General features: G+C 38.1%; 1 protein-coding gene across 5 annotated transcripts in view; it reads right to left on the bottom strand.

The window, feature by feature from the left end:
* pi4kb (phosphatidylinositol 4-kinase, catalytic, beta) overlaps positions 1 to 24,209 on the bottom strand; it is a 24,756-nt gene extending 547 nt beyond the window's left edge. The window contains exons 1-13 of one of the 5 annotated variants that reach the window (XM_053494306.1): positions 24,039 to 24,209; positions 23,018 to 23,083; positions 15,206 to 16,272; positions 10,665 to 10,709; positions 8,377 to 8,604; positions 8,065 to 8,292; positions 7,850 to 7,959; positions 6,119 to 6,223; positions 5,859 to 5,982; positions 5,486 to 5,751; positions 1,662 to 1,794; positions 1,429 to 1,549; positions 1 to 1,309 (exon numbers count right to left, since the gene is read on the bottom strand). The exon at positions 1 to 1,309 is cut by the window's left edge and continues 547 nt beyond it. In XM_053494306.1, coding sequence (XP_053350281.1) covers positions 1,128 to 1,309; positions 1,429 to 1,549; positions 1,662 to 1,794; positions 5,486 to 5,751; positions 5,859 to 5,982; positions 6,119 to 6,223; positions 7,850 to 7,959; positions 8,065 to 8,292; positions 8,377 to 8,604; positions 10,665 to 10,709; positions 15,206 to 16,258 — 2,595 coding nt within the window. In that variant the 5' untranslated portion in view covers positions 16,259 to 16,272; positions 23,018 to 23,083; positions 24,039 to 24,209 and the 3' untranslated portion in view covers positions 1 to 1,127. Of the gene's footprint in view, positions 1,310 to 1,428; positions 1,550 to 1,661; positions 1,795 to 5,485; positions 5,752 to 5,858; positions 5,983 to 6,118; positions 6,224 to 7,849; positions 7,960 to 8,064; positions 8,293 to 8,376; positions 8,605 to 10,664; positions 10,710 to 15,205; positions 16,273 to 21,670; positions 21,901 to 22,022; positions 22,042 to 23,017; positions 23,084 to 24,038 lie in introns of those variants that run through there. The other 4 variants (XM_053494305.1, XM_053494307.1, XM_053494304.1 and 1 more) reach the window with 4 other exon arrangements.
* Positions 24,210 to 25,518: the final 1,309 nt, after the last annotated feature.

Raw genomic sequence — 25,518 nt, 5'->3', positions numbered from 1 at the left:
AGTTTAAAATTTATACTATGTACATTTGTACACACTAAGGAATCATATTTCTGCTCAAAAAAGTCTGAAATGAAATAAGAAAAATAAGGGAAAAAAAAGTCAGCCATCCTTGTACATGAGAATTCACTGTAATTGTAAATAAGCAATAAATAGTGTTTTGACTCTTGCTCTGTCATATCACACTTTAATACTTACCATGGTTAGAATTAGATTTTTTAGTTAATTTAAATTAAATGTCATTAGATGTTAGGGATTATAACTCATTCATGTTATGCTGCATCAGTGGGTTTTCCCACCTCTACGAAGCTGAAAGCACAAGGTCATCTGGGACCTGGCAAGTTGGACAGCAGGTATGCTTTTAATGTCAAATAAAACCATTTAAGAAGTATTAGTGCTTCTTTAAGGGGACACATTTTTGAAAAAAAAAAAAAAAAGTATTTTAACCAGTGGGAACTAGCTTAAGTTTTGTACATGGTTTTGAAAGAAGTGTTAGCCTCCCTCAACCTGAAGCTAAATTAACACTGATCAGACAAAATGCACTGATTACTCTGTGCTGGTTACACCTCTTTTTCTCATATTACACAATGTGCATTACTTAACACAGGACTTTGTGCACTTTTGAGTTATCTCAGCAGAGATTGCATTATGTGTAGGTGTGAAAGCTGTAAGTTGTTTACTAAAAATAGAAATTCTTAGTGATACCGAAACCAAACTGCGCAAAAGAATATGTGACTATAAGACTGTAAATACATAGCCAGTTTATGAGACACGAAAGCTGTTTGAGTCTGAGCGCAATCAAAGGAGGCACTAGGATATCGAATAAAAGCATATACCAAAGAAAGATTTCCCAGATCCCAGGGGAAACAATACAGTTTGAGAAAAGGACTAAGAAGCTGAGGGAAGGCTTTGGGAGTAGGGGATGGGGTTCAAAAGACAAAGCAAAATTTCACAGCTGAAACCTCTTGAGAGGGATTAAAAAAAAAGCAAAAAAAAATAAAAAAAAATCCATGATCAAAAACTCAGTCACGCTAGGATGTTGAAAGCCGGAAGGATGCGAAAGGGCTTGGGAGTGAAAATGGTGCAGCTTTTTCTTAGTCATAAAGTTCAAGTCCACGCACACACCACGTTCACATGATGCCGTTGGTGAGGTACTGGAATCCGTCGTACAGCTTGGTGGTGATGGAGCGCATGGAGCCGTCCACCATCTGCTCCACCAACACCTGTAGCTGCTCCTCAGTCAGGCTCATGTGAAATCGCTCCTTCAGGTTACGGATGGTGCTGGAACCATGGAAGCAGGGCAGCTGGGAGCCTGGAGAACAATTACAAACGCTAATCACAAGGTGCAAAATGACCACTAGAGAATAATTTGTTATGCTAATAAATAAAACTCCAAAAGCCCTGAGAGGACTGACTAAGGACAGACACTACCTTGCTGCATAATCTCCACTATCTGAATGACTTTCTCCATATGTTTGCGTGCAGCAATAAGACCCTGAAGCATGAGCATCTTGTAATAGTTGAACATGTCTCCATCCTGACCGCCCATGACCTAAAAGATAACAGTTATAAAATCTAGAATTTAACAAAAAGCTTTTGTGTGGTACTCAGCATAAATTTCAAAAGACATTTTCACATCCTTCCGGCTGTACAAGTGTCCTTACATCTACAAACTCATTGGTCAGTTTGAAGGCAGAAGTCTCAAAGCCAAGGTTTCTTGGAGAACTTGACAAAATGAAGCCAAAGTCAATGTGAATGATATGACCTTCGGAGTCGAGCAAAATGTTTCCATTGTGCCTGTAAAAAGCAGAATATTATAAGACACAAGGTACAACAAGTACTTTATATTAGGAAAAAGACGCTTACTGTTAATTGTTAATAAAAGGGTGAGTGGTCCTTGTTTAAAGGCCCAACAATGGCAACCTGGTGGAGCTACTGTAGGGTTTGAACCGCCAACCTTTCAATCAGTAACTCAGTGCCTTAACCCAGAGCTCATAAACTCATGGTCACAGATGACTGTGCATTTAACCCAGTGACCAATGGACAGTATTAGTTATAACAGAATGATAAGAAGTTAATTTTTTTTATAATAATTATTATATTAATTATTATTCTTAGAAGTGCTATTTTTTAATTAATAAAAAAATATACACATTTTGTTTCTAGTCAAAGGGTTTACAAGGCAATTGGATACTGAGGGAATATTGTTTTAAAAAACAAAAGTGCCAAGTAAAAGGTGCTTAAACTATTTGTGTTTGTGCATTTGTTTGATAGCAACAGATAAATTCTTCTTGTTATTTACACTTATCTGTGAAACTGTCTAATTCACATATACTCATTTAAAAAATGAGTATATAATTGGTTTTTCCTTATTTTAGGTTGCATTAATTGCTAACCCTGGCTAACAGACACTTTTTATTATTTTTTCCAAATAGGACGATAATGGTTAGATCACAGCCTATAAAACTGTACTATAACAACTATTTAAATGGTTGATAAAACATTTACATTTAGGCATTTGGCAGACGCTCTTATCCAGAGCGACTTACATATATATATTTTTTTTATCTCATTACACATCTGAGCAGTTGAGGGTTAAGGGCCTTGCTCAAGGGCCCAACAGTGGCAACTTGGTGGTTGTGGGGTTTGAACCTGGGATCTTCCGAACCGTAGTCCAATGCCTTAACCACTGTGCTACCCCTGGATATAATTACATATCATTATTATTTGGGTAGTTCAGAAGATTTTGTAGAAGCTGTAATAGTCAAGTCTGACTGCAATAATTTTATTAAGTTCTAGATCGCAAGTTTTTCTAAATTTCCTAGGTTTATGTACAATTTATACACCAGGGCCAGTATTCACAAAGCTTCTTAAACCTAAAAGGTCCTAGTGACGAAATTCTTAGAATTATGACATTTTCTTAGAATTTCTCCTTAAATTTAGGACTAAAGCTTAGTAAAGATAATGATTCATGAAACATCATAACCGTAAAAATTGTTAATAGTAGTGAGGAAGACCTTTAAGAGGCTTAAGAGTTTCTACAGCAGAGGACAAAATAGCGGAAAGAAGAAATATTCTCCAAACACTAAACATAAAGCTAAAAGGAAACGCTGCTCTTCTGTCCAATTTGGTTTTCTTGTTCTTTTACTTCCTTCCATCTCTCTTGAATTGTTGGCTATATACCAACCAAAAGTGCAACTTAAATTAATTGTCCTGCAATCATATAAATTGGTAAAAGCTGAGCTCCCATAGAGTAAATAAAATTAAATAGAGTAAATAAAAAGTAATAAAATAAGTAAATAAATGTAAGAACTTGAATATAGTAACTACTGTGTTGGAAATTGGTTGCTTCAGAGGTAGACACATTTTAACATTTGGCTCTTTCAATTAACTTTAAGATATTTAGCCTATAACAGAAACTTTGCATAAAGTAGCCTGTACTCATGATTATACAATTTCTTCTATTAATTCTATTATCATATGTTATATTTTCACAAAGAGCGTATTTTAAGACCTTAAAGGAGTCATCCAGCCCCATTTTTAAATGTTAATATGATTCTTTAGGGTCCTAATAAAAAGTTTGTAATATACTTTAATTAAAAATTCTCAATGGTTGTGTAAAAAAAAAAAAAAAAAAAAAAAAAAAAACACTACTTTTACCAGGTAAAAACTAGCTCTGTTCTCAGCAACCTGTTTCAGTACATGCTCCTTTAAATGCTTATGATCTCTGCTGAGCCCGCCCCCTAGTTCTGTGGGTACAAGAACTGAAAAACACTGGAATATAACGCCTGAGCCTGTTTTCTTAAGTAGTTTTTGGTTTGATTTAAGTACGGAACCTACGCGGAAGTTTGTAATATCGCCTGACAACGCAGAAATTAAAAGAATGGACATGCATCGACTCGATTTGTCTTTCTCATCACTGCATGGGCATAAATTAACGGGCTGTTACGCTGCGCCGAGCAACAACAACAAAAGCGGAGAAGCTTACTGAGAGAGATATGAATGCGATGTGTTTACTGATGTGTTTACATGACTTCTTAATCTTTGACAGACATCGTTATAAACCATCTAACGTTACAAAGGTAAGCATAATATAGTTTTCCGACTACGTACACAGTTTGCAACTAGACAATCACCTTAATGCATTGTTTATTATAAACGTGCGATTAGGAATTATATAGAGACGGATGTACATAGAGAAGACGACATAACCATGTTCTATGAGAGTGTAAGTTAACTTACACTCCACATTCATCGTGATTATTAGAAAAGGCGATCTGCAAAGATTCATAGAAAAAGAAATCACACTCACCAAGCCTGGTGAAGATGAAGCAGGAACACAAAGTTAGTACAGATCCATTTTTTTAGGAGCTGCTTCTTAGCAAAACCTGCCTTATATTGACCCGCGTTTATAAAGCAGTCTGATGAAAAATGATTAGTGCAAACATAAACGCATTTAGGTAGATCGGCGGGGACGTTAGCTTTAAAAACAAAATTCAGCCACTGCGTCCTCAGCGGCTCAGATGTCGGTAGTGAATGACGACTGCTGTGTTTGCTATAACACCCAACAACTGTACAACACACTCGCTTAGGCGACATTTTGCTCCAGCGTTGAAAAACAATGGCCGACAGCTTTCTTCTCACTCGGGGCGGGTCTTTGCTAAAACACCGGTGTCAATCAACTATAGTAGGAGCGGCCTCTTTTGGTGTGGCGTCACACTGCAAGGCATTTGAGATTGGCCGGATTTCAGAAGGGGCATGTTATTTTAATAAATGAAAAGAAAATCACTGGGCGGCTCTTTATCATTGTAGAGTGGTTGTGTACACACTCTCCTAACACACATTTCAGTCCAAACAGCTTGAAAAAGTGCATGTAGGCCCGTATGACCCCTTTAAAAGATTTTTTCAATCAACCACAGTCCTTGAATTGCTGCGTCATCCCTAGAATTGCTGTGACATCCCTAGTGAGCCATCCTCCTCACTAAGATAAAGGTTTTGTACTTTCCTTACTCAGAGATGCTCTGAGAAGTTCCCTAAAACACTTTTAGTCTAAGACTCCCAGCTAGGACTTTTAAGGCTAAGATAGGAGCTCTCTGAGATAATTTTTAGAAGCTTTGTGAATACGAGCTCAGGATTCTTCATACATTTCTTTTACACAACTAAAATTACATCACTTTTAAAACATTTAAGCAGTTGTTACTGATTTCTTCCTTTGAGAGGCAGATAAATAGGAGTGGACAAAAGTGTTTTGCTGTGATTTTCTGCCAATAAAATAAAATTGTGTGGTTTAACAATACAAGACATATTATTCTATAAGGTCACAACATGACTGTGATAAGCTGGATGAAAACTTTTACTTTAACCAGAACAAAACATTTAATTTAAGTTCGGTTACTCCTAATAATAACAACTTATGAGTGGACATTCGGCTCCAGAGGTCTACAGAATGAGCACAAACTAAAACCAGTGATTGAACGGTCAGATTCACCTGTCCTTGACCTGCAGCAGGTAGCAGATGAGACAGTAGCCTGCACAGCTCTGTACAAAATTGCGCTGTGCAGTGAGAAAGGCCTCGGTAGTGTAGTTGCCATGCTCCTGCAGGAAGTAGTCAAGCAGCGAGAGCTGACTCTGTTTCTTCACTTGATGAATGGACACAGCATTGACCACTGGCTCAATCATGCCACTATCGGAGGAGATGACCAGGATCTTATAGGGCTTAATCCACAGAGGGACACGCTCCTGCTCCCAGATCGCCTATACAGAAAATAGGTGGCATTAAATATATTTCTAATTAAACTAACATATTCTGAAGGCCATAAACCCTGAAATTCATAGCTCAAAGGAATAAGCAGACTAATAACCTGTAGTTGCTTCAACACTTGGAAGGCAAGAAGCTCCTGTCTTAGATCGTCACCACATTTAACTATGACTGAGAGGAGACGCCAGTTGGGCAGATGCCCATATGGAGAGCCCTCCCGGATTCGTCTGTTTACCAGCAGAAGGGAAACACAAAGTATTTCATTTAACACAAAGTATTTCATTTTGATAAAAAAAAGAAGAAAAAAAAAAAAAGAGAGAATGACATATTTGCCCACAGGATAAAGTGCTTTTCTCTACTTACCTAACCTTCTCTTGCCAGGGCTCTTTTAAGGCTACTGCTGAGGGATCCTCTGGGTCCCTCTTAAATGTGGTTGGCGTGTGGGCAAGCTGCTCAGAAAGTCGCCGCCTAAATAAGTGTGAACAATTGCAAATTACGTGGTAGATACTGACCCAAGGTCAAAGTATACAGCAAAAATACAAAAACCAATTGGCTATGGAAATTTATTTTATTTTGTTTGGTTTAATTTCATATAAAAAACAAAAATAATAATAATTAAAAAAAAAAAGTTAAAAGTTGAACAAACTCCCTGGAGGTGCATGATAAAAAGACAAAAATCACCATAACCATGGAGAACACAGAACTTGGACTAAAGAAATATATATTTTTTTTAAATAACTAGGCGGCACAGTGGCTCAGTGGTTAGCAAAGGTCCAGTTTGATTCCTGGCCAGGTTCGATTCCCACCTCTGTGTGCGTGGAGTTTGCATGTTCTCCCTGTGCTTGATGGGTTTCCATTAACAGTCCAAAAACTTAGATTAGGTTGATTGGCGTTCCCAAATTGCCCATAATGTGTGAATGAGTGCGCAAGTGTGTGTATGTATGTGCCCTGGAATGGATTGGCACCCTATCCAGGGTGTACCCTGCCTCATGCCCTAGGTCTCTTAAGATAGACTTCAGTAAAAGTGAGTGTGTAAATAACTAGTTCACGCTTTCTTTTTGTAATCAAACAGTAGCTAAAGTTGGCGACTTGGACCAATAATGCTCCACTCAGACTTTGTTGGACTGGTTTGTTCCACACCCATTTGCTGTGACCTCACCTAACCAAATTAAGGTAACCACATTTCCAAAGAAAAACAAACCTCTGGATAAATGCACACTAAATTTGTGCATTACACACACCAATACAAACAAGTAAATTGGTATTTTTTACACCGTTGAAAGCAACAGCCTTTGATAAATCAAACTGCCATATACTGTATGGTTAAAAACCTTTAAAAAAATGCACAGGTAATGGTGCTGCATGGAACAGACCAAAAAGTATAAAAAGATACAGTAGACTTCATTGGCAAGAAGGTTAATGAAGTGTGAAAATGTTACAAGAGGCTTGTATAATAACCACACACAAATGCTCATTTGTATGTAGTTATTCTGTTCCAATAAGAAACTATGTGGTGTCTCACTTTAATTTATTTTTCTGCCGATGATTTTGGAAATGTAAAGCATCCCAGCGTGAGAGATAGGAATGAAATTAAGATCTAGGTCATTATTATAAGTCATCGTTGTTTAAGTCCTAGCACCATTTTCAGTTTCTCTTTGAAATTTACATGTGGCTGAAAGCACTAGAATAAAGATCAGCTAAATCTGCTCTGGACAAACTAAATTGCCCGATAATTCACTCCTCACAATCAGCATGGAGTTAGAGGTACTAAAACACATTTTTCTTGGCACAGATAAATTCAGCAGTAAGATCAGTATTCGCTCTTACAATTATGCTGATACAATAGGCGATATATGATCTGTACAAGCTCTGAAAAATCAATATAAATTTGCAATTACATTTTTCAACCACTAGAGTTTGTTGCATACACATCATCCTGACTGGAAAAAAATAACTTGATAAATTCTAATGAACACATCGAATAGAATGCATGATCTATGCACAAAACTAAGCATACACAGAATAGATGAAACAAGCCCCTTTTTTTCCTTTAAAAGGTACAGTAAGTGAGTCTATCTTAATGTGTCCAGGTACCTGATGTCTCCAGCAGCGATAAAAATGGGCTCTTTGCTTTCTTGACTGGTGATGCTATCAACTGAGAACTGGGAGATGTTGTCACAACTGTTAGTGTGGATCTCAGGCAGCTAAATGGAAACATGTGATGGGTTAATTCACAGAAATACAAGATAAACTTTTTATAAAAATAACAAACAAACCAACCACAAAAATGAGCAGCTGTGTAACTGTACCTCAACCTGAAGGTCTCCAATATCATCCACAGACCAGGCCTCGTCATCGTTGTCATAGTTGGGAACGGTAGAGAAGCTGCTGGCACGCTGTTCAGCCGTGATACCACAATCTGGGAGATTCTCTACAGATCGTGTGCTGCGGATGCGTGTTTCAGGAATCCTCACTGGAACACTTGACGTCTCAAAGTTCTCACACTCCAAAACTTCCACGTAGATAAGGTATGGTGCCTGGGGGGGAAAAAAAAAATTGAACAAAGGCATCAGTTTTAGTACTCATATGGATGATTGCAAATACTTTCACACAATGCTCACCTTGTCTTTTGAATTAAGCACAACAGCTTGTGTATGAGGAACTCGAACCACGTGATGGTCAAACGCTGCAGTGGGTAGCCACACACGTGCTGGAAGCTTGTGGTTGAGCAATGAGAGCTCAGAAATGAGTCTTTGTGTCTTCTGCTCCTTGGTAGGCAGAGTGGCCAGTCTTTTTCCAATGCCCATCAGGGACTTGATGAACTCACGTTGTGGAGTCAAGCGTACAGGCTGACAGGGAGGACAGCGGAATGCCACAGACATGTGAGGAGAGAGGAGAGAGAAAACAAAAAGACTGAAATCTGAGTCCACAAACATCTCAAATTCATCATCAAAACACTAGCAGTACCATAGGTTACTGATAATAATGACAACTGAGACTGCAATTATTACAAAACAAAATGTGTAGACAGCCAAATGGAAAACATGCATGACAATCATTACGAAATCAAAGCAAAGAATGAGGGTATAAACAAATAAGGAAGGAAAAAATAAAACACGTGAGGGCTTTCTAGCAACAGCTGACCATAGAGTGGCACAAGTGTGACATGAATGAACAACCTGGATGAAAAGCATTACTGAGATGAAAAATGAGCCCATTCCACAATGGCATGTGTGGAGAAAGACTCATCAAACTCCTCCATATGTGTTATTATCTACAGTTATTTACCACTCCCAAGGCTTTATAAAGACCATGTACAAGAGGCTGTGGAGAAAGCTTAACCACATCTCAAAGTTATTAAGAACAACAGAGTGCTGATGATTTCATGGTGATTCATTTACCGGACAATTTCTAGGTAATATTAAGGTAATAACTTTACAGAAGTAATTTATGATTTGACTAACAGTAACCAGCAGAGATATTTTAATTAGAGAACCTCAAAGGCTATTAATTAAAATAAACATGGGAAAATCTAGTCAAAGAAGTCACGGAATTTTACTGTAGGATTAAATTGGGAATAATTCTGGCACAAGGAGATCAAAGTCAAGTTACCAGCTATAGAGGACCATAAACTTTTTTTTCTTCTCCTTTTTTTTTTTTTTTTTTTTTAAAGGTGACCCAAACAAAGACTCCGTGTCAGACCCAGCACTTTAGTAAGGCATTATTTACACACATATGGGTCTGACACCATCACGGCTATTTCCAGCTGAAGTGCCTGAAGAAAGCAAGCTACTTTATAGTTAGAGGGGACCAAGACTTCGTCTAGACCAAAGGCCTGTCCACACCAAACACACGCATACAAAAATAAATAATAATAATAATAATTAAAAAAAACCCACACAATATCATGACTGACACTGTCACTCAATACACTGATGCATCTGGTTTCTGTCAGGGTTGACTTCATTTTGGCCAACAAGATAAAAATGTGAATTTATAGAACAGACTGGTCATAATGTTAACCAGACAACGCTTATAACATATGAACTTGTATGTGTAATGTTGTAAGTGGAATATGAAATTGTGACTACAGAAATTCAGACTGACAGAAAACTGGGCATAAGTGATGAGTCAATGTGATTTTTTTCTTTATAGTTTTACATAATTTCAGCTCTTAGTTATTAATTCAACACCTCATAATATCTACATTTATTGATAAAGATGATGCTCCAATCATTGCTCAGTGTTCATCACCTCCTGGTTCATTTAAGCATATTTTTCAGGGACGATGCTAGAACATGCAGTGAGTCATCATCTAATAGTAAAACAGTCACTGTACAGTTCTCATAGAAGCAGACATTATAGGCAGCCTTTTTTAAAGACTTGATGAACCCAGAAATGCCATCTTTCCTGTTTGATAGGATAAACTCCACAGCAGTTGGCATATAGATTCAGAAAATTAAATTATATTTCTTTTTTTTTTTAAATGTAGTTGCCCCATGTTCGGTGTGAAAAGGCCTTAACGCTCCCGACATTATCTTTGATCAACAATAAACTTGGGCATTTGAGATGGCTCACTTTTCACCAAAAAAAAAAAAAAAAAAAAAAAGAAACCCTTCTTTAATTGTCCCTTTAATTAAAACAATGGGTAGCGTAACAGGAAACAAAAGACAAAGCCTACATTTACAAGCATGTCAGCTCACAGGGCTCACTGGACAAAGTGTTCTGTTCTAATAAAAAAATATACATTACTTTTATTAATAATACAGTGATTTCAGGATGACATGCTTGCAAATTTTAACAGGCACACATCTGAAGGAATCTGGGAGTCCAACCCCAACTGCAAACAGAAACAGCCATCAACCCAAAATGCACAGATAAGGATGCTATTAGGCAGTGGTTGACTTACGGTACCAGCCTCTAACTCAAGACTGTCGGAACTGGAGCTCATATCCTGGGAAAAGGAGGGGTGGGTTATGGTACAAGAGCAGGGAAAGTGGTGGAAGGGGGTAAGAGCAAGACAAAACAAAAAACAAACAAACAAAAGCTCACGGTTATGTTTAAAAGATGCAACTTTCATCGATCTGTCCATGAGTCAACAAAGTCTCAAAGCCTCTGGTTTCATCTCTTGTAGCCAGTGCTAAGGATAAATGAACACAACACTGATATCTTTCTCCCTGACATTGAACAGCTGTGCTCATACAGCTGCAGTTAATTTACAAAGCTTAAGAGCAACATCTTTCCAATACATACTCTTGGAAACCCCCCCTCGTCTCACATGTAAGGCTGTGTGTGTGTGTGTGTGTGTGTGTGTACTGTATGTATCTATCCATACTGAATGGCTACAACACACAAAAAACTAGTTATAGATATAGTTTAAAATCACCTTTAGCTTCAACTACTACACACACGTATATTTTTCTCCTTTTTTTTCCTCGATACTCTTTTTTTTTTTTTTAAGAACTTTTCTTTTTATATCTACATTTATTTTATTTTATTTTATTTTGTTTATTTGAACTTTTTAGTGGCGTTCATTGGGGGACAACAAAGGAAGAACTTCATTGTATGGGGGGGAAGAATGTTTTTTTACTGTGCATATGACAATATAAACTTGACACTGGTATGGAAAGACTTACTTTTACTATTAGTCATAAGTATGTCTTTGACTGTAGATTATTCTTTTTATGCTACTTCACCAAGTGTTCAAGTGATCTCCATTCATGATTTTCCTTCTATCCATTTTTTTTTTTTTTTTTTTTTTTACAAAGTTGACTGTTCAGCACAGTCCATCCAGGTTGGATAAAGTGTTGAGTTCTTAGCCCAGTTTCGGTGGATACAATAAATTCCCAATAATTTGACCCCTCTGAAATACTTAATTTTTCTTTTTGGCCACGCAGTGTATAAGGGGTGTAACAGTATGCGCATTTCGTCTCTAATTTGGTCCTTTTTTTCCATGTATTTGAATTACTCAAATTAATGGAACAAGCAGGATATCGATGGGGGCTTGTAGTAAAATATTCAGGTTAATCTTAAGGTTTGAAAAGTCAGATGAACAAGTCTATTAAAAAATATAATACAGCATTCCAAAGCAGTAATTTCTTGGTAGAATGATGTTATTGGCAACGTTGGTGCATTCAACAGAAGAAGTGTGAAACCGGACGTTCGGGTTTTGATAGCAACATGCTAAGCCACTAACTCAGGTGAATGATAAAAACGTGCTAAACTGTGACTTTATGTAACATTACACCCTTTTAATTTGTATGCTAACTCAATACGATTGCAACTACACAGATTTGCCGACCAAGGATTATAGAAAAATTCCCTTATTTAAAAAATTTGCAGTCACTAAAAAAAGGTCCATCGATTTTCAGCTGTACATTCTGCAGCAGCGTAACTTGAATTAGGAATATACTATTTGAATAAAAATGATGCGCAATAAAAACACTGCTTACTTCATGCGCTTTTGACCAAACATGTTTAGACACTTAAAGCAAGACAAATTTTCCTCTAGTTAAAGACAATCTGAATTTTAAGATATTTGGTAATGCAGTACTGAAAAGTCTTGCTCTTTCTATTTATTATCATTATAATTTTTTTTAAACTGCAAAAAGAGCACAAAATTAGAGAGAAGGCTTTCGTGCCAACTGTTTCTTTGAGCCTGTTTAAAAAAAATGAGCCTGTGTCTCATTGTTGATGCAGCAGCTGTGATTCATCAAATTAAAAAAAAAAACTCCTCTTAATTAAGAGTTTCAGGGAGCCACTGTCAGCCTGGAAATTTGTGATCAACACGCTGCGTTTGCTTCATGATAATGCTCCTACATAAGACCTCTTGCACATCCCGCATCCAAAGCCTGACATGCTGACTTCTGACCAAGATTTGTCAAATCATAATGTGAGCGGAGCCAAAGCATGTGAAGTAAAAATGTGACAGTGCCTACTTCTGCTCTAACAAACAAACTAGAGTTTAAAAATGAAGCAGAGAATCCTGCAGCAGAGACATGGATCTGATCATTATATAAGAAATAAACCACAACAGATGAAAATAACAGGCGTCAGGAGGTGTGATGCGGCAGGTGCACAAGTGAAGTGCGTCAATTGTATTCAGCAGCAACAGACTGAGGCGTGTCATTCAGCTTAAGCCACAGTAATTTGGAATATAACAAATGACTACAATGCTTAATTGTTTAATAAAAAGCATGTTAAGCATATTAACAAGTTAGTATGATATAATCTCATTTAATCTTGTCAGTTCCTATTCTAACTCTCTCTGTCTCAATTCTTTTTATCTAGAAATCAGAATGCATAACCCTAATAGAGATCTATTACGGGTCTAGGACAATTACAAGTCGAACTTCTTTTATTTGAAGTTCAACAATAACGTGTTTTCTTTATGACAGACAAATTAAAAAAAAACTATTTATTAAACAATGTAAAACACAACTGTTAATGTTTAAAAAGTTACATGCATGGAGCATCACCTGTACAAGTCCCTATCTTTAATCTGCTACTATAAAAAGTACAGTGCATCCGGAAAGTATTCACAGTGCTTTACTTTTTCCACATTTTGACATGTTACAGGCTTATTGCAAAATGGATTAAATTCATTATTTCTCAGAATTCAGCAAACAATACCCCATAAAGACACAACAGAAGAAGTTTGTTTGAAATATTTGCAAATGTATTAAAAATAAATTGAAAGAAAAAAAATAAAAAATAAAAAACAAAAAATCACATCACATATACACAAGTATTCACAGGATTTGCCACGACACTTCCACTGTTCATCTGGACCTTTTCTGTACCCTTCCCCAGATCTGTGCCTCGATACAATCCTGTCTCAGGCAATTTCTTGAACTTCATGGCTTGGTTTGTGATCTGACATGCACTGTTAATTGTGGGATCTTATATAGACAGGTGTGTGTCTTTTGAAATAATGTCCAATCAACTGAATTTACCACAGGTGGATCCCAATCGAGTTGTAGAAACATCTTAAGGATGATCAGAGGAAACAGCTCAAATATGAATGTTATGACAAAGGCTGTGAATACTTATGTACATATGATTTCTTTTTTTTTTTGCCTTTTATTTTTAATTATTTGCTAAGATTTCAAACAAACTTCTTTCACATTGTCATTATGGGCTATTTTTTGTAGAATTTTAAGGAAAATAATTAATTTAATCCATTTTGGAATAAGGCTATAATATATAAAATGGGGTAAAAGTGAAGGGCTGTGAATACTTTCCGGATGCTCTGTACGTATAATATATATTAAGAAAACATTAACCTATTGTTCATACTACTCTTAGCTGATCTGAGAATTCAACCATGCTGTGTTATTGTTATAAAAAACCCAATATAAAACTCTCCCAAAATATCTTAAATATTCTGAATTCCTAAACACTTGCTACTCTACAAAGCAATACTTAAGCCAGGCGTGGTAGCACTCTATCATATTGTATATAACTACTCCTAAGGGCAAAATCGTAATTGAGCTCTACCTACACATTACTTAATATCATCAACACCCAGATAACATAGCCAACCCAGCACTGATGATCAGTGTGTACTAAATTCAGAGGTCCTACTGTTGCTTTTTACCCTTTATTTACTATCAAAATATTAAACAAAAACACAATTTCCTTGAGGCACTATTAATTTTCTCTGCAGTGTATATTTATTTCTAGGACACTAAATCAAGATGGGTTCCTAGCAAAAACTTCTGTACTGTACTTCATCCAAATAACCACAGCTGCATACGCATGTGATTAGTGACACCGGTGTTGCTATGGAAACACAAACAGGCAAGTAAAAGAGAAGAGCATGCTGGGCAAGTGTAGGGAAACATAATGATTATGCCCACTGATTATGATGTTTATAATCTGCCTGAGGGAGGCCACAAGATGTTTTACAGTAAAAAAGAAAGTCAGCCATGTTAGTTTCAATTCGATTCAGAACAAAGCAAAAAGAACTATAATTGTGTGAGTATTGTGAATAATTCTATTTCAGAGTTCTTCTTGTAATGCCAGACCCTGTGCATTTAGTTTTTTTTTATTCAAATTTGTCTAGGATATAATCTAGGAGAAACAAATTACTTCTTAACATAATTTGATCATTTGGAAGATCGAACAAACAAAAGAAAACATCAAAAAGCACCTGACTGTGGCAGTGTCATTAGAAATGCCTCTCAGGGATTTGCAGTAATTAATGAACTGAGAATCTCTACGACTGAGAATTCGCAAGTATTAATAATTAAGTGCTGACATTTTAAGTGGTTTTCAATTAGTTTGTATTCAATTCCTTAATTTGGATGGCCATACACTCATTTATACTGATGCAGTGAGCAGCCATGAAAAATGATATCACGTATTCAAAACAGTGACACACACACTGAGATCAATCTCACGCAGCAGTGTTACCCAATCAGTGTCACCCAATGTCATCCTGCTCACCTCATCCTGACTGCTTTCCACCTTCGGGTTGCTGGCTGTTCTTTTGAGGTTGCTGCTGAGGCTGATGCTGGCGGTGGCATCTGATTTAGAGCGCTGATGAGTGCGCTTTGAGGGTGAGAGGCCATGCTCGCTCACGCTTGGGCCAAGGATGTGATTCTGCTGCTGCTGATGCTGCTGGTGATGCTGGTGGAGGCGAGCACGCTGACCGGTCGGCTTCAGCTCGTCAGACAGGATGAGTCTGCGCAGCTTGGTGCCACGCGAGTGCCTCTGCGTGGAAATGTGCATATCGGACGAGTAAGCGCCCAGCAGCCAGGCGCACTGCAGCGAGAACCCGATGCTCTGGCGGCAGCGGTGCACCACATACGGTTTAATGGCATCACCCACATCCTCGTCCATGTGGATGTACATGTTGAGCAACTGCGGCAGGTAGAAGTCTACGTCCTCGTCCCGGAAACTGAAGAGCCGATTGCCAATGTAGGCCTGCACGCCAGGCTCCTTTGAGTTGTACAGGTACGAGATGGCCATGGAAATGTCAAACAGTTTGGACTCGAACAGGCGCAAAAGCCACGACTGCTTGGACGAGTTGTTCTTGTGACGTCGGCGAGCACTCTTCACCGTGCCCCCTGCTGGCAACTCCTCCTCCTCCGTGATCTTCGGAGGCTTGCCCGAACCCGTACCATCCCCGGTTAAGGGCTCAGTGTGATCAATCCCATTCACCATGTGAGGCTCAGCAGTTGGCACAGCTGCATCTCCGTCACCTTTGAGGAACTTCACCTTCTGCAGCACCTCCTGACAGGCGATCTTGGCTACTTCAGTATCAATAACCAGACTCAGTTCACCTACACCCTCTGATATGACATCCAGTGGAGGGCTGGAAGCAGGCAGGCCTTCACTGGCACTAGGGCTGGAGCTGGTCAGAGGCCGTGGGCCAGAGGATGGCGAGGAGGGCAGTGAAAAAGACGAGGTAGTGGAGGTGGACGAGGCTGATGGACTCTTCTGTAGCTCCTCCAGGTGAGAAGGAGAAAGCTCCAGCTCTGTGTCACCCATGGCCATATAAGGTTAGGCCCCTATAATAGGAGGGGAGAGAGAGGGAGAAAACAGAAATCAGGCCACTGCTAGGGTAAGTTTACTCCTAAAATGTTAAATTATCAGTAAACTGTCCATCTACTATAGCTCTCAAAATAATAAACTGACAAAATGTTAATGCTGGATTCCCCCTCTCCCACACACAAGAGCACTCAACTCGCATCACATTGTCAGTTACAATATATTCCTACGTCATCCTGTGTAAAGTGCAAACCAGCCTACTCCTTCCTATTTACATCTCCACATACATAGTCCTAGTCATTTATTGCTGATAAGTTTTTAATAAAGTTATACTCAAAGCTCACAGAGGAAAGTCTCCCAATAAGGTTTAACTGGTTGGCCAGACAGATGGCTATACACCAGGGTTGTAACTGGATGTGCATTTATCCTGTACCATCCAGTACAGGGCCTGCAGTTCAGCGCATGTTGTGATCCGAGTAAACACACTCTTGTGTTAGACGTGCATAACCGTTTGCATGCTTTGACGATCAGTTGACCGAAATGTTATGATAATGAAATTATACAAGACAAGACAAGGGTGCTTTCCCTTCTGTTGTTCAGTGTGCGGCACTAAAATTAACTTAATTCCCTTTATAGCAACTGAAATAGTGCAATTTAAACAACGTGATCTCGTGAGCATGGATGTAGCGCTACCGCACTGCCTGCAAAAGTGCAATCACTTTGCCCTTAAATCGAAAAAAAAATACTGTAATATAAACTGGCTGAAAATCACGAACATATCTGTATGTGAACGAAGATCAAATCTTCAGGAATGTTCAAATCATAAAACAGGAAAAAATAAACAAAAAAATAAAAAATAAAAAAAGGTATGGTCTAAATTGTCATAGTAAAATTTTTTCAAAACCATAAAATACCACATATGGCATTAGGTAGTTCAATAACAATAACAGTCAGTTGTTATTTTATGGCATGAAGGTCAACTGTTCACAATTAGTTTTTGCAAGAACAGTATCATTAAGTGCATTTGCAAAAACCCATCAAGCACCATGATGAAACTGGCTTGTGTGAAGACCATCCCAGGAAAGCAAGACCAAAACTTACCTCTGCTGCAGAGGAGCAGTCTCAAAAATTACAGATTAACAAACAACACCTAAGATTAGAGCCATTAGGAAGATTTTACAGAGCATAAGTGGTAGACATCTCAATATCAACTGTTTAAATAGATTATTGCATATTTTGGATGTCTACAGCATTGTTTTACAATGTACAGTAGAAAGAAATAAATCAGAAAAGACCATGGAATTTAAAGGTGTGTCCAAACTTTTATACAGGTTGCTGCACCGATAACATACTGAACAAGGAGTTCAAAACCAAGGTAGGTACTGAACAGTGATTTTTGCGTAGTGTTACACACCTCCTCTACATAATTTACACAAGTGTATTCAAAGAGAGTCACTGCACCGCTTGTGGCACAGAACACATAAGAGGGGTTTGAGAGCTAAACCAACAATATCAAGGCTTCAAAAGAAAATCTATTTTGGACCAATCACAGAGCATGATCAGACCTGATATTAATATCTGATTAGGGTAATCACATGTATACTTCACTGGAAACAGAGTCAAGTGCGTTTTAAAGGCTGATCAGAGCGTGTGCAAGGTGATTCCCAGATACACGTGGTAATGTTTGTAGTGTGAATGCCAAAACATCAAATAACAGACACTGTTAAGCAATACTGAGCTGCTGCCATGAGGTCTAGTTCTGAAGGTTCTGAAGGTGTTTTAGTTATCAAAATATTCTCAGATGTAATATTTTTAAACAGTCTAGTTATGCAACCAGAAACTTGGCTAATTTCTACACAACTATACCACAGGCCTTGGAACAATCGCAGACGGGGATGTCTTGGAACAAAAAGATGCAATGATTATGGTTGAGACCTGTGCTAAATACGTCATGAGTACACACAACCACACCAGGCCTTTGAACTTTCTTTTTTTTTTTTGAAAAAGTACAAAGTAGGTGTTGCAGGTTGGAATACACATTTATCAATTTTTAAGTTTACTCCAGTGCTTTTCTGTTGCACAAACAATGACATGTAAACAAAAATCAATACTGCACTTTAGTACCAGACTTGGCCTGAACAAAACTACCCACACTGCCACAGAGTCCTCATCAAGAAATTTACAAAAATGCAAATGAATACAAATGTGCAAGCCAAAAGCTGTCCCCAAGGGAGTGATACATCACAGCCATTTTAATTCAGAGTAATAGGTCTAACAATGCAGAGGTCCTCAAGAGCAAAATGACCCTCTGTTGAACCTTTGGAAATTTTTTTTTTTTTTTTTTTTAAAGCCACTGAGAGATTCCCTAGAAGAAAAGGCATTGAAGGTTAAAAAGGCTGCTATGGGTGTTCCCTCCTAAAAGTCCCATAAGTACGCTGCATCCCCGTTTGCACTCAAACATGAACTTAAACTGCTTCATCCTTTTTGTGCAAAACATGTCTTTTCAGTTTAAAGTACACACAGAGAGCTTTTAGGCCTGACTAGCCAACATAGCAGGGGGATCATTAAGTGCTGTGATGCCTAGACTTTGGAATTCCAGTATCTAAGTAACTGTTTCTACCGTACTTACCCTTCCAACATGATCACCTTTCACCTTGTTTTTTTTCCCTTCCCTCTCTTCTCTTATACCTGGTACTATGACCAACACCTTTACTAAATTTGAATAGCCAAAGTGTAGTTTGATTTAAAAAGACAGAACAAGGGTTAATTATAAAAGCTTTAGTAAGAATTAAAACATTTATTAAGGTAATACCTGTGTGTTGCATAATTAATCTAATCACATTCCTGACAACTCTACGAATTATGAGCAAGAAGCACTCGTACTCCCAGTTGCTTGAGCTTAACGTCATACACGATCTGAGCTTTCATGCAAACGTTACTGGGACCACGTGAGGACACTTCCCTTTAACCACATTTTCCTCAACTACACCATGTTCTTGTTTGCCTAGAACTTCCCCAGGCTGTGTTACGCCATGAGTGGTTTATTACCGGTCAGAGGAATATGTCAGGTCTCCATCAATAAGAACACGGAAAAGTAGAGAAGATTTTATTTTCCCCTGTCCTTCTTTAAAGACACTTTAGAGGACACGCTGATATGCACTTCCTCCATTGTGGGTTCTACACAACTATGTTGTATGCTTTATAATTACCCCCTAACTTTGATTTGATGTCATTAGTCATACTTGGCAATAGCTAGAGCTCAGATTTCCAATAATCAAGGCATAGCTGTGTTTAAAGTTAAACTTAACACAACACAGGAAGAGGAAGTTTATTTTAATCTCCGTCCAGTAAACTAATTAATAGGTTAAATCACAACACCCTTTATAAACATTTATAAACCCTCCACTTTTATCTGTGGTATAATCATACGTTATCCATTATTAAAGAGATGTACATAAAATTGTTTAAAGAAATCAACTATTTTCTGAGTATCACGGTCTTAACTGACACAAGAAGTGACAAAAACTAGTGCAACAAGTGACACACTTGTTGATAAAGACAAGCTCAGCTGAAAGTCAGTGTGTTCGTGATGAGTTTACCACGCCATTGCTTTCACACGGGTGTCAATAACAATATTTTCACATTACACTCAACTGATTTGTACAGTGCCCAGGAATGATTGCTCCCTTAATCTCCAATCTGGTAGGCCACCATTAAACACAAGAGAAGAGAACAAGGACGTTAACCTTTGCTTTATGGCTAATATTATTTATATTTCTGAAAAAAGGGAAAAAAAATGTTAAAAGAAACGCTCTTGTATACATTTCTACTTTATCAGCTATGGCTGTGTAGGTCAAGAAATGAGATCGGCGCATGCATCGGAAAAAACTAATGGCACTGACGACTTCTGTTCTAAGATTTTATGTCATGATTAAATCCGCGCCACCGTACCTTGCCTGTGACCCCCTCTTTAAGCAGACTCGGGCAGGTCTCCCAGGCCTGGAACGATTGTTTTCATACAGATTCAAAATAAATCAGACTCTGGTGCCAAGTGTACATAGAAACGACCCTGGGGCTTGGTGTGATACTGAAAGGCCAGCTTTATCTGCATGTGTGAGACCACAGTGAGTGAACATGCATCTACTGTTGCAGTGGAAACGACTTTGTGTGGCTCCGGCACTGACAGATGACACCGCATCTGCCTCACAAAACAATGAGCAGAAAGAAAAAACCTGCATCGGATCATCTTCCCTAGCAGCCAGCAAAGCCGCTCATGGCGATCATGATGATGATGAACCAAAAACAGCAGCACAAAAAAATAAATCCCCGTTTTACTTACTAGGGTGTGTGCAGATCACAAAAAAAAAAAAAAACCTTTATCAAAGTTAACTAATATTTAGTGTGGAGTTAGATCTACAAAGTCTTTGTACACAAAAGATATTAACACTTGTGGCAGATTTCTGATCGAGACAAGAAGAGGATTTCAATACGATCATTTGTCTAAAGCTATCTTTAATGCTTTCCCTTTATCTGTATAGATGATTTTTGTGAAGCTCAGTAGATTAACTGCAGTTTTAACTAACTAACTAACGAACTAACTGAATGGATGCTTGTGACATGTTTTAAAAGCAGGAGTGCAAAAAAAAGGGGTCAGAAAGAGGCAGACTTAAAAAAATGACATATTTGCTTAATATGCTCAAAAAGCAACCATTTAGATTAAGGTAATAAAATCAGTCTGGACTCTGATCATGAAGCGCCCTGTGGATGTGATAACGTTTCTCGGCATCCCAGGCTGAGTAAAGGTCCATCATGTAGCACAGATGAGGCAGAAAACTACTAGACAACACCACAATTTTATTAATAGTTTTCATTTTTTAAAGAAACAGTAATTTGAACCTGAAGACATTACGCCAGCTAGCTATAAGACAGTGCTAATGATGCTAGCTTGATCTAGCTAATCTAGTTAGATTAGAAACATAACATAACGTTCGTGAAAGAACCAGCAGAATAACAAGCACCACAAACACACACACACAGGCGTTATTGGATAGAGAAAGCCTCTCACTGATCACTGAGTGCTGCTTTAAGACTTTAGCCTTGAAGTAGGCCGACGGAAAATACTGCGTTAGCTAGCACTGAAGAGGTTAGCTAACTTACCAAAGCCAAAGAGTCAAAACAAACCACTACAAATACTACCCACATACACCACAAACCAATTTAATCTTTACATGGACAACAAATATCAAGCTTTAAGGTAGATGAAGTTGTTTTTAGATAGCTGCTTTACCTCCGAGGATTAAAGAGCTCGCCGACGCTAGCTTAGCATCACCAGTTAGCTGAACGAAACAGTTCCCTTTTTGACGCGTTTATCTAGTTAACGTTTAGACTTAACCCGTGAATACAGAGATCTGCTCTTACCAAGTGAACCGGGTGCTGTGGTTAGTCTGTCTATCTTCGCTCTAACAGCTCCATTTGGAAGGTACGATGCCCCGAATGATGCCAAATAACCGGCTTGCAGTTGGTAGCGAACATCCTAATTCAGCTCAACGCACTTCCCCTGCGCACTTTAGCTCGGTAAGAGCCATGCTCGAGGTGTATACACACAAACATACACGCACAACGACCGAACGGCCAACGAAAACTAATAAACTTATCAAAAATGCTTTTTATACGACAGAACGATATTTTATACAAAACCTGACGGTAGTGAAGTAACTATGAGATTTTTAAGTTTTTTATTAAGGTAAAATCTGTGTGTAAAACGTCTCACCCTACAGGAGTGGATTGGTCCAAGTGGAAGTGACAAGGGGAAGTGAGGATGGAATGAACGTGGACGAAAACTTTTGCACTCCTTACAAGTGATTAAGGAGTGACCACTACCCAGAAGTGTTCGGTGTGGAGATATCAGACATAGCAATATCAAACAAAGAATCATACAAACACCATATAACACTTAATTAAATAATTAAGTAAGTATATGGCTAGCAATATTGTGCTACATGTTTAATGTTAGTGTACACATTTCACAGAGATAATCAATAGTAAAATCAATTGACTAAATAAATAAAGGTGCTCTAAAAGTGTCTAGGTTGTTTGTGCAGGACAGGTTGTGTGCTTTTGTGTATTTGTGCTAAACCCTGTCACACAAGAGGACATGGCTATGGTCTTAGCATGTATTTGCATCTGCTTTTAATGCTCAGTCCCACTGAACTGAAGTATCTTACACTTGTCCAGTAGGAACAACATAAAGGATCTTGACTCTGTCTTTTCTCCTCCTAACAATATTACCAACGATAATACCAAGAACAGAGATAAGTGACAGTGCTGTTAAAGGATTCGGCAATGATTAAAGATGACCAGATTAAAGGGAGTAAACAAGGAACCGGCAAGTATAGTGATGAGCAAAGCATATTATTTTTTTCTGTCAGCCTGTACAATTACAAACAATGAAAGAAAAGAAAATAAAAATAAAATAAAATAAATAAAAATAAAATATATATAAGATAAAATAAAATTCATTCATCTTCTATAATGCTTAAGCGGTGCTAGGGGAGGGCGGGTTTTTTGGGGGCCTGAAAGCCTATTTCTGGAGTCTTTAGGCACAAGGTGGGATACAGTCCAGGGTGCCAATCTATCGCAGGGCAAAATACAATGAAAATGAAATGAAATACAGGATAGGTATAACTGTGCACTATAGAAGCTAAGTGAAACTAAACTGGATTATTATCTGACACATTTAAAATAGTTAATAATAATAATAAATACCTATGCAGGGTGTACTCCACCTCATGCCCAAAATCTCCAGAGATAGGCTCCAGGCCCCCCATGACCCTGTACAGGATAAGCGGTATAGAAAATTAATAAATGAATGAAAAAATAATCACACACACAGACCTGAGGCAGGAATCGGACACTTAACCCTGGAGATGGGTGGTCAGGATGCTATCCACCATGTCACTTACAGTGCGGCTAGTATTATTATTATTATTATTATTATTTGTAATAGTAGTAGTAGTATAATTTATATAAATATAAATTACTAATTATTTCCAATCTTTAAGTATGCATACAACTATGTATGGCATGCTGATGCTAAGTGGCCACTAGGCATCAGCAGCAACACAAGTGCAGCAATAAGGAAGTCTAGAGGCAACAAGTCAGGACTTCCTTTCCTCAACTTTCCACTGGGTAATCAAAGATGTGGTCTTGTAACATAACAACGTGACTCAAGCCAGTGACATCAACAGCCATAGGGAAGTGCTCCGTGTGTGCTGTGCCTATGAATATTTTTTGCCGATGCTAAGAGTAATGTGGTCTAAAAGTTGGGAAAACCAGAGATTTTATCACGCATCACATCAAAGGGCTGACATGACAGTTACCGAAGGACACGTGATTAAACTGCTGGCGGAGACACACACGCGCGCACACAGGGTCAGTGTCTTCTCAGACCGGATTCAGCCCACACCTCAAATGATGGATGTATTACAACAGTGTAATGTTTCCTACCTTAAAATAAAAACATGTTATACTCCTCAATACAATGTTTGTTTTATAGACTATATTTGGAGATCACCGGAATCTCGGCCCGAGATTAACGTTTAAAGTTTAACGCAACAGTTTTACTGTGCGTCATCCTTGACAACGTTAACGGCCGGAGAGGGTTTGATGTTTAACGTCACAGAGTTTAATTGTCAGCTGTCCGGTCAAAATGACAGGAAAGCGAGAAATCGGTGTCCTCCGTCAGCGTACACCACGTACCGAAATATGCCAAAAAAACTTTTCTTACCTTTCTGTGCAAAGTTTATCCAACTAAAAGAAGTCAGGGCAGTGCCATTTCTCACACTAGGCTGCTGTGTTTTCACTGTCTTAGGGTCCGTTCCCGAATTACATATTTTGCGTGCTCATTTTCTATTTTATTTTAAATGCACAAGCGCGCTCACAACAGAGAGCGTCAACGCCGCGATGCGCGTGCCTTTTCCATGCGCGTCCACGCAGCCGCGAGATGAAAAATCCCGGTTTTTCGGACTGGCGTAAGAGCACAACAGGTCATGCGACAAAGAACCAACCAACTCTTTTTATCTTCCTGGATCAGCTGGTGAAATTCCTCACGGTCTCTTCATGTTTTAAGGACGATGGGAGGCAGCACACGGCACACGTGAACGCTCTGGGACGTTCACGTGCCTGGCATTTTTCACGCGTTTTTAGACGTGACGTGTAACCGGCCCCTTAGTGTATCAAACAACATTTATTTCAGAATTATTTTGATATTACAGTGTCCTAATAAAGATTAAGATTCAGTTATTTGTCGCACGTAACTTCCAGGACAGTGAAATGATGATGATGATGATGATTGTTGTTGTTTTGTTGCATTTGGTTAGGCAGAACATTAGTCAATGATGATTTTTCTCTTGCAGTTAATGTTTTTTGAAACAAATTTTTAACGTTAAAAGTTTGAGCTATTCAGGTTCACAAGCATTAATTTGCAGGCAAACAGTGCCATTACTTTTGCTAAGTACTAAGTTGCTTTAATATTAGAGTTGTTTTGGTTTAAGTGTCTGATCGCAGTAAGACACTTGCACTGTTTCCACTAGACTTTCAATGTACTTTGGCTCAGACTGCATTAAACCTGAATACACATCGCTTTGTAAGTTATAAGCAAGTTTAATAAAAAGCCATTTGCTTATCACCAATCGTTCCAGACCTTTGACCTTAAAAAGAAATCAGCTTAGGACATTGGAATATTACGTTTGAGAAACCTGGTCTAGAGTATATTATTTTCCTCAATATACGTAGTTTATGAAGACAAAATTTTATCTCTAAACCATCTCTCTTTCTCTTTGTGTATAAGACTGTCTGGTTCCCAGATGTGACTATACATTATATGATGTTTAACAGAGGCGACCAAAAAGTGGCCCTGGACTTTCTGGCCCACAGCAGCCCACATCATAATACATTGGCTCATTAATGTAGAGATAATTTTTTTAACACCAGTTACAAGTATAAAAATATAACACAAAACAGAAATAAATGCTTTTTAAACATATTATTTGAAGTATCCCTGAACATATATTGGGTCATATTAGTAAAACAAAGAAACAAAGGAAAGAACATCAAGACAAACAACATATAAATTTATAAAGACAATATTTTTATAAACCAACCATTATTTAAAAATAATGGTAATAAAACTGAACAGGTAAGCTAAAAATAAAATAGTAAGTAGCAGCAGTAGCTCACACTTACTTATTATTATCGTAGTCAATATT

This window comes from Clarias gariepinus, chromosome 4 (assembly GCF_024256425.1).
Source record: "Clarias gariepinus isolate MV-2021 ecotype Netherlands chromosome 4, CGAR_prim_01v2, whole genome shotgun sequence".
Taxonomy (NCBI): Eukaryota; Metazoa; Chordata; class Actinopteri; order Siluriformes; family Clariidae; genus Clarias; species Clarias gariepinus.
The sequence above is the reverse complement of the archived record's forward strand: the minus strand, read 5'-3'. Positions and strand labels throughout refer to the sequence as shown.